The sequence below is a fragment of the Spodoptera frugiperda genome, chromosome 25 (genome assembly GCF_023101765.2).
Source record: "Spodoptera frugiperda isolate SF20-4 chromosome 25, AGI-APGP_CSIRO_Sfru_2.0, whole genome shotgun sequence".
In the NCBI taxonomy this organism is placed as follows: Eukaryota; Metazoa; Arthropoda; class Insecta; order Lepidoptera; family Noctuidae; genus Spodoptera; species Spodoptera frugiperda.
The window spans coordinates 16258623-16268265 of NC_064236.1; the positions used below are offsets into that span (position 1 = coordinate 16258623).

Sequence of the window (9643 nt, forward strand, 5' to 3'; positions counted from 1 at the left end):
ATCACTATTATTAGTTTTTGTATATAAATGTGAACTAATAAAATCGGACGACTTGTTGAAACCCGTGAAAAAAAGCTTTTGTTTATGTATATTTATTAGGAATACATTTCAATCAATATTTCACCAATAACCCTGCACGTTTGGGGAGAACACACACATTTAATTTTAGAAATGTTGAAAAGTAGATTGCTCTAGACTACCCTGTCACCAACAAACATAATATACATCTTAAAAACAATAACTTAAAGAGGACACTGTTTAGTTCTTGACATCTTTGCTTTTTTAATAAAAACTTAATTTATTAAAAATACACATTTACTAAATAACTACATACAAGATAATAATATTACATAAATATAAATAAAAAGAATAAGGCTACTAATAACTAATATGTTTAAGGCTATTTAGCTCTGGTCTGGTCGCAATATGTGGGTAGCAATAGGACTCATATCAACTGCATAATAAAACAAATTGATTTAATCATATTCTAAATTCTGTTCGGTACGAATATATTATATTATTGAAAAAATATACATTTAGAGATATTCAAATGTTTACATATTTTCAACTGAGGGTCTGCGTAGAGTGCAGTGTACAATACTTCTTGTAGGACTGGCTTGGTTTAATGTTAAAATTATTAATAATTATTTCTTGGTTTGGTATAATTATTAACTTAGGTTATTAAGTAATCCTCAACCAAGAAACTATCAAGTAATACCTATTAACTATCTGAAAGGTATTATATAACTGTAATTACAGTAAGTTTCTACTGTATTAGCAGTTTAAAGTTTCGTAGATACTTAGAAATAGCTATTTTAGAAGTACTTTTAAAAGTTTTCTTTTATTATAAATAACCTCAAAATATTTTCTTTTTGTTAAAATAAATCTGTTCTAATTATTGTCCGTCAAGAAAATTTGTTCTTATGAGCTACCAAGGACAATTTATAAATATTTTTTTCTACGCTGTTGGCTTCGGGGCAAGCAATGTATGGACGTAGAGCAATCTCCTTTGATCAAAAATACAGGGTGACTTGTTAACTTGTAGCTCGGCCTATTCCCATTAGGGAGCATTAGGCATTAGCGTAAAAGCAATCGAGTTGTCAATTTCTGGCCAAAAATTAACAATTTTCGAAATATTGTGTAATATTATATATTTTTTTATAAATACACATTTTTATTCCTTCACCCAAAAATTACCCATTGTATGCGATCAAACGTGTTTTTTATTGATATAAGACTGAATACTTAATCCCATAATAGCTATGACTAAAACTGTTTTTTTTTTATCATTTAATGAGAAATGTTTGCATTACTCGACTTAGAGCATGAAGTCAAGCTTACAAATTATGTACTAATAAAAACTTACTCAGCTAATCTAAAAAGTTATAAAAAACAGTATTTTACCGTATAAAAATAATAAAAAATCCCAAGATGAGATTAACTTAATGAAATTATTTTTATACATTCTACCATATGCAAAACCTCACTAATTTCTATCTATTCAATTTTACCAGTTATGGCCTTGTCATTAAGTCGATAACTGCAACTATGAATACCTGACATTTAAAAAAATCACAAAGCTGCACAAATTATTTTTATCAAATTAAATCTATTTACCGTAAAAAAGCAAAATTGGACAACTAAAATTTACAATATCTCGGGAATCGTTAACTTTCGGCCAGAGGTACATGTAGTCAAATCAGTGGCATTCTAACTCGTTCTGACAGGTTTAGTAAAGTTAATACGTAGAGTTCCAAGTCACCCCGTATAATTAAATTTAATCTATGAACTAGTTTGATTGTACTTAATTGTCGCTATACGCTAGCTTAAGGTGTGCCACAGCATTTTTATCCAATTCATATGCAACAAATTGCATGGTTGTTTGGTCTCGCTCGATTACAAGTAAGTAGTCTGAAACCGAAAGATTTTGGTAGCTGTTTGGTTCTTCTGCTATCAGGTCTGGCTCGTTGGTGCTGGCCATCAGGTCTGGCTCGTTGGTGCTGGCCATCAGGTCTGGCTCGTTGGTGCTGGCCATCAGGTCTGGCTCGTTGGGGCTGGCCATCAGGTCTGGCTCGTTGGTGCTGGCCATCAGGTCTGGCTCGTTGGTGCTGGCCATCAGGTCTGGCTCGTTGGGGCTGGCCATCAGGTCTGGCTCGTTGGTGCTGGCCTCCAGGTCCAATTGTGCAGTGGTATCTGTTTCGACTAGTCCGTTTGTAGTGGTTATCTGGGCTGTTTCATACTGCGGTAATTGTTTCAATTCAGGTTGTTCACCAATATTATTTACTGCCCTGGGTTTAGAACTAGCTTCATTTGCATCTGGTTGATTTGGAGCGGCAATCGGTATAACCTGAAATTGTATAACAGCGCCATTAGCAAATTGTAGTATGGGTAAACACCTATTGATAATTATGACTCTGTAAAAAAAAGTGTGAAACTTCGTGTCGACATTTCGATTTTGATCAGTAGCCAAGTAAATTGATAGCCAATAAGATGTATAATATTATTAGTCTTTCTCTAAATTATCTTGGTTACCTGAAAGTAATTGCTATTGGTACTCGTAATAAGGACAAACATTGTATATAATTCCTTTTGGTTGTAATTATTTTAATTTTTTGGTATAATAAAGCATTTTTTAACCTACCATGAGGCAAGCAAAACAATTATGCCCAATCTCAATAGCATAGACTCAACAGTTTATTATTTCAATAAGACAAAAAAGGCACTTTTGGAAAAATCTTAAAGTGTCAACCTGTCGATCAGCCCTTTAGTGAAGCTATTTGCCCGTAAGCCATGAAATTCACGGTTTAACCTCGGAATGTGAAATATTCGACCAAAAAAAACTTGTCCATAATCTTTATTTCGACCACATAATGTCTTAAAACTATCGCTGGGCGTTGGCGTCTATAGATATTTGAAATCAAAGATCAAAGATAAAAAGAACTATATTGTAGCGCGCCTTCTTATTTATTTTATATGATCTATGTATGATCTAAGATCTAAGTTTTATATATTAAATATAAATATATTTAATCAAATACAAAATATAGATAAATTGAGTAAAGAATGTGATTAGCTCTGAACACTCACAACTGTCTTAGTTTACTAGTAACTACGAGTATGTGGTTAAATATTATATTCAATTGATTTTGTAGTGTTCTTTTAACTATATGAAAAAAATCAAACCAATGACGATAATTCAATATTAAAAAAAAATCGATTTCTTTCGGAGCGAATCACCATCCTTACTGACAATTTAGATGTAATCTTAATAGTTGATTCGTTACAATGCCGGCTTTGGAGTCAGTTAAATAAGTGTTAAGGCGCTGTGCATAGTCAAAATAGGATTGATTTAACAGTGTTTTTGCCCAATGTTTACATGTTAGAGCAACAAAAAAAATATATGTTAATCTTGATCATTTTTATAAATGGACCACCTTCTTCAAAACACGTTTTCTATAAATTTTCTCGATAGAAAAAAATCATAAACTAACCATTTAAATTGAAATTCTAGCCATTAGAACTAGCTTATTTATGAACATATCTTAATAAAATTAATTGACGTAATAAAATTAAAAGGATCTGCCGCATTTATTTATCGATTGAAATGAGATAAGGATTAATATAATTCATGATAAATAACTCAGAACGAAAACAAAATTCGTATCATGACATCTATTCGTTTCTCTTTCATTCCTACGCGGACCGGCAGTGAGCAAATGAGGCGCGCTGCTTGTAGACCTGTAGTTTGTGGCAATCGCCGTCAGAAAATAATCATTCACTAACATATCTTTTTGCTGTTTGTAATATTTTATTTTGTAATTAGCATTTTCTAAGTTGGGTTATCAGTATATTTTTTTGTACGAAATCGATTTGAATTATAAGTTGTGTAAATACAATTAATTTTTTCTTATACTAACCGCGTAGCATTGCAGATGACACATTCAGTAACGTATCATTCTTAAAAGGAGAAGGGGACTTTTGGGCCCATCAGTTAACTAGTTGAAATGTATATTACCGTCATATTTTTCTAAGGGAAATCACAAAATATGGTACCTTGTTTCTATCTAGGAAGCGAGAAAACTTAAATTAAGTTGTGTAATAATGTATGTAAAATAATGTATGTATAACGTACTCTTTGATTTAAACTTCTTAAAAATTCTGTCTGACTTCAGTCAGTTACCGATTGAAGATGTAATTTCCCTATACTTATTATACTCTTTGGATGACACTCGTCGTTAAGTTTCGTTCTAAGTGCAACGTATTTTCCATGTTTTATTGTTTAACCCCACGATATCTTGAATCTATAAATTACCTGACTCTAATTTTGGACAACTGCAACAAGCCTATCAATCACTGACGACAAGATCGCTGTGTAAATTGTACGATTGCGACTGTCCCAATTCATAGGAGTCTTGGAAGATGAGGCGACTTTATCAGTTAGCATCAGTGGACTGTATAATATGGTACATTTATACCCCGAACCCCTACACAATTAATGACATTCTCCTAATTATTCAAGAAGATTAATATACATATTTTATACTAATATTGGTGTTTTATTTATATATCCTCCTGTCCCTTTTTTAGTTTTTAAAAGGTTAGTGCCTACCTACTGCTTCTAAGGGCCTATGCACACCACGTTTTTTAAACGCGCTGGGGCCGCGCATTTGTATCTACAAACGACAACAAACTGCTCTGTAGGAGAAAAACCACCGTCGACGCGTGTTTGTCGATCAGATGCAAACGCGCGTGTGTAGCGATACAGACACGCGTGTGTAGCAATGCAAACGCGCGTGTTATCGATCCACACGCGCTAGTGCCGCGCGTTTGTATCGATACAAACGACAACAAACTGCACTGCAGGAGAAGAGAACGGCCGGCAACGCGCGTTTCCAAAACGCGCGTCGACGGCGCGTTTAAAAAACGTGTTGTGCATAAGCCCTAAGTGCAGAATATTGAATGTAAAAACTTGTCTTCGACTGTAGCGACTGTTCGGGCGCTGAAGAGCCAAACGTGTCAGAACTTCGACACGTCACACACGCTCCTTGCTTACAACCATAACACAACCAAAATTATTCAAAAGTATTTCGTAAAAAACACAAAAAACTGCAATGATATAATATAACCTCACTTTTACTACATTAGGTACATATCTTGATTTAACTAACACATATTGGCGCAACATCTGGTTGCCTGTTAGCCACACAGAGGTGTGAATAATGAAAATGGGAAAAGGATTTGAAAGTTGTATTCCCCCGCACACTCTCCAAATGTATCCGGTAAAAAACGGAAAGGCTTGCGACCTTGCGCCTGTGTTCAAGGCTTTGAAGCCGGGCCTCCACAAGCGCATCATCATTGATAGCTTCTTGGCACGCCTTTCAATGTGTTCGAGCGCATTAGCTATTTAGCCGAGCCGTCCCAAAAGTGAGAATGTACTCCATACATGACCGAACCTGCGCTTGGTACAGGCTAGTTGTTTCTATCTATCTTTCTATCTATCATCACTGAAGGACTATTGTAGCCAATAAACCTGATATAGTGGTGATAATCGGCAAGCGCGCCACACGATGATAATCGATATCACCATTTCATCGAGAATGAAACTGAAAAAGATAAACAGATAAAAATCTTGACTTGGCTCAAGGTTGTCGACATGTGGATGTGGAGCTATCATTGTGAAGTCGTGTCGGCCAACGGATTAATACCCAACAGCCTGACAATCACCTTAGGCTGGGGTTTGGATCAAGGGCCTGATGCAGAAGGCAGTACTTCTCGAAACGGCACGTATTGTGAGAAGGTTTCTGTTTCTGGAGCCCTAACCACCGGTAGCTTGGACCATATCCTGCTAATGGTCGGCTCCTATTTTTATATTTTTAAATATTATTTTATTTTGTATGTTGTAGTTTTAACTATGTAAATTTAGATAATTTTAAATAAATAGATAAGAAATTAATGAGAATTCAATGTACGCTGCGAGTAATAGCGATAAAAAAGATCTTTCTAATGTCCATCCCTAATCATGTGGTACTGTGAGACGTCAACGTCATACAGGCAACTGTCACTAGCGCAAAAACTATAGTAGTAGTAAGTTTATGTAAATTATTGTTCGATTTCGGTTTTAGTCATAAAAAAACAAAATAAAAAAATAAAATAAAAATGTATACAACATAATATTGAAAAAATAAGAAAACAAAAACTAATACGAGTAATGAGATTCGATCTTAAGGATCACGGAACGCGATTCTAGACAGCAACGCATTGGGCCAATCGTCCATGAAAATTGGAAGCGAAATTACGCTCCTAAATAAAATGGAATACGCGTATCAATGCATTTGCGCGGTGCACCCCTGGAGTCAGTTAAATAAGTGTTAACTAACATACCAATAAATGCCACACCTTTTTGCTAAACACACATGAAATTATATTTTATATAAACCGTATTTTAATAAATAAATTCTTAAGACGCTACGTGGCCGAGTTTTGGTCATCCTCCTTAAGGGACCGTTCACAGAGACCGGTTCGGAGAGCATCAGCGCGCATTTTTCTTTTCACAAAGACCAGATCGGGAGACTTGGAGGTGGTCGTAACGGAGTCGCGCTTACAATTTTATATAGATCGGCTGGTAGCGGAAGCGCTCGGAGCCGTTCGGCTGCGCGAGCAAGAAAAAGCACGCGATAGGAGCCGGTCGGCTCCTTTTATTATTTCACACCAAGCGCCGTCAAGCATTTTTAATGAGAAAAACAGTGAACATTAAAAAATAAACCTTAATACAAATACGTAAAACTCTGTTTGGTGAGATAAAAATTTGCTCTCCCCTCCTAGCCGGTCTGTGTGAACGGACCCTTAGGACGGTATCACGTCTCTCACTTAATATCTCTTTATTATTATCCCGAGGTCCTTGAACCAGTTCAACCCCGCCATCTGCGAACGCGTAAAACTCGCTAGGTTTAGGTGCTAAGTTGCTCTCGAGGACGAGTACGTGTCTTGGGGGAGGAGGATGTAGCGCGTCTCCAATTTATTTTAATTGATCTATGGCAAGGGCCAAACATTAAAAATTGTATTAGTGTTCAGGAATTGGTATGCCTGTGCACGGGTGGCACACCTTTCGTGTTATTGTCAAATCACGTCGCTTCCCACCCTGAATTTCAACCGATGCCTGCACAACGAGCCAATAGCCACTCACCTCCTCCTCCCCTTGCACCACTTTTGCCTCAACGACGGAATTTCTGTTAGCATCTGGATAGAGAGTTTCAAAAAGGTTTTTATTTCAACTCTACAATATAAAGATTTTTCACAAGTTTTCAGCCGACTATGTCACAAACCGAGATCTGTCTAATTTAATATTAATTATCTCCTATAACTTAATCATTAAAAAATGTAACCAAAAATGTAAATGTTGTAAAATGTAACAATATACCGTATGGGAAAACCTCCTATGACTTAATTTAAACTATATATTTGTTATCGTCTTGGCTGACGATATAAGAAAAATGAGCAAAATAGACCCAATAGTTAGCCACAAAGTGCATTAGTCTCTTTGAGCTAATTTGTTTTTTTTACAAATACGGCATTATAACAACAGCGCCGCATGTCCGTAACATTCCTAGACAACCTACAACATTAAAGCTCTTCTGGGGTCAAGGAAAATGGAGTTGTACACACGGAATTTAATACTTGATAATGATTATGATTCTGGGGACTAGTAATACTTGTAGTTTAATTTAAGTCCTATGAGTGATCTCCATGCTGTATATTTAACGTGGTTGTAATATAATATGATTAAAATTCAATTTAATATCAAAGTTTTTTCATGTATATTATCCTGTGGAGCTGGACTAGCTTGCCTCCAAGCATTCTTATCCTCTATAATAATAACTATTAGGCTTGTAGTATAAGCCTAATAGTTATTATTATAGAGGTCGATTGCTTCATAACGTTTTTTTTTAAATACTGGTACATAATTTGAATAATCTTCCAGAGCTTTTATTTCCCCTAAAATTTCACACAAAATACCATTAACGACTTATTAGTACTTTTGTCATTCTAAATACCAAAGGACATATCGACTATCTTTAGGCTCTCCTAGAAATGTCACATTTTCTATAATATAAAGCACACGCTCTATATTTTTGTAATGCATTACATTAAAATTATATAAAGCGTATGCTTAAAAACATAGTACTTACTACGAATCCTAGGTGGTCGTTATATCTAGGCATTTTTTTAGGAGTAGGGATAAAATCAAAATGGTGATAATACCACGCTGTCGGTTTGTACGCAATATTTCTTGCTTTACTCTCCTCATACTGAAAAGAAAAAATAATACATAAATACATCATTATGACATACCAACCTGATAGTTTTAACCCATTCCATATTTATTTCTTCATGAATAGAAAAACAATAAAAAAGTAAATGTAGTTAGCATGCTAAATCTTTTACTAAGAAACTTTAGACAATACTATCATAAAAAATATGTAACCAAGTATACAAATACAAAAATCCTTTAAAATGGAGTGCATAATAAAAGTACCTATGTATACTAAAATGTCATCTGTTGGAAACGAATGAAAAGTAACATTAAAATAAATGTTTCTTACTGCCGTACTCAGAGTTTAATGATTACTTAAATTATAAACGATTTTGTTCCGAAAACAATGACCAAGGACTGAGTTAAGTTAGCATTAAATATCTCTGAATGCGGCAGTTAGGGCATAAAAATAAATTACATTTTAATGCAAAATAATAATTAAAATATCACTCAGAATATTAATGATAAGATAAAATAGGTTTTATAACTATACACAATAATTAGAGATTGGTTAATAAGTGAATTCGCCACCGAAATATTTTTTAAGTTGCAAAGTTACTTCGCTAAACGCATTTAGCAACGGATCAATGTCGCACAAAATTATCACAATCATTCCTGTTCCTCAAAAGGATTTCAACAAAAAGAACATGATCACAATTCTAATAACATTGATAGCAGAGAGCAACTTACCATTTGCCGTTGTATAATAGATCGGGACCTCATTTGTGCTACCTTTACTTTCACATATATTTCGTTGGCATAAGGTTCAAACTCACGCCATATTTTCACTACTTCATCCCAAGCTGAGGATTTCACTGCACTATGACGGTAAAACATATGGTGCACGTTCCAAAGGCAGGGATTATACTTATATTTAATTAAAGCTTTTGCGATGGTTAAAGACGATTTGCTTAATATTTTTCTTAGTCTTAGCGTCCTTTTGCGAGCGTCATGAATTTGTTTCGCCAGCGACATATTTAACGACCTTTGCAATCTATTTTATTCTTGAATATTTTCACTTTAATACACCTACTACTGCTTTTTATAATCGGAAGTAAAATATGCACACCATTTTGCACTACTATGTTAACAGGGTGACTAGATTAGCATATACCTTGCTAGCTACAAAGAAATGTTCGTTCCCTTTCATGTTTATAAACATATCACACCATGAAAAGAGATGACGAATGATCCGTGAACACTTTCCTAGTTCGACAAGGACGTAAATGATTGCAGCCGATCAATACTTATAGGGTTGGCGGGGATACATTGTTTTTAAGAAACAAAATAAATTGATTGGATGTTTGTGTAATTGGGTTTAGTTACAAGTTT

At 34.8% G+C, this 9643-nt stretch overlaps 1 protein-coding gene across 1 annotated transcript; it reads right to left on the reverse strand.

The window, feature by feature from the left end:
- Positions 1 to 1804: 1804 nt before the first annotated feature.
- On the reverse strand, positions 1805 to 8427 carry LOC118274209 (histone-lysine N-methyltransferase 2D). The gene is made up of 2 exons (XM_035591677.2): positions 8187 to 8427; positions 1805 to 2347 (listed from the first exon to the last, which is right to left on the reverse strand). The coding sequence occupies exons 1-2, from the start codon at positions 8337 to 8339 to the stop codon at positions 1805 to 1807; spliced, it is 696 nt and encodes a 231-aa protein (XP_035447570.2). The 5' UTR covers positions 8340 to 8427.
- Between the last annotated feature and the right edge of the window lie 1216 nt (positions 8428 to 9643).

What these genes read in the sequence shown, in the direction of transcription:
- LOC118274209 (XM_035591677.2), bottom strand. Translation starts at nt 8,339, where the DNA reads ATGATGTATTTATGTATTATTTTTTCTTTTCAGTATGAGGAGAGTAAA. An exon ending in ACGACCACCTAGGATTCGTA is followed by an intron (nt 2,348 to 8,186) that starts GTAAGTACTATG and finishes ATACAATTTCAG; the next exon opens with GTTATACCGATTGCCGCTCC.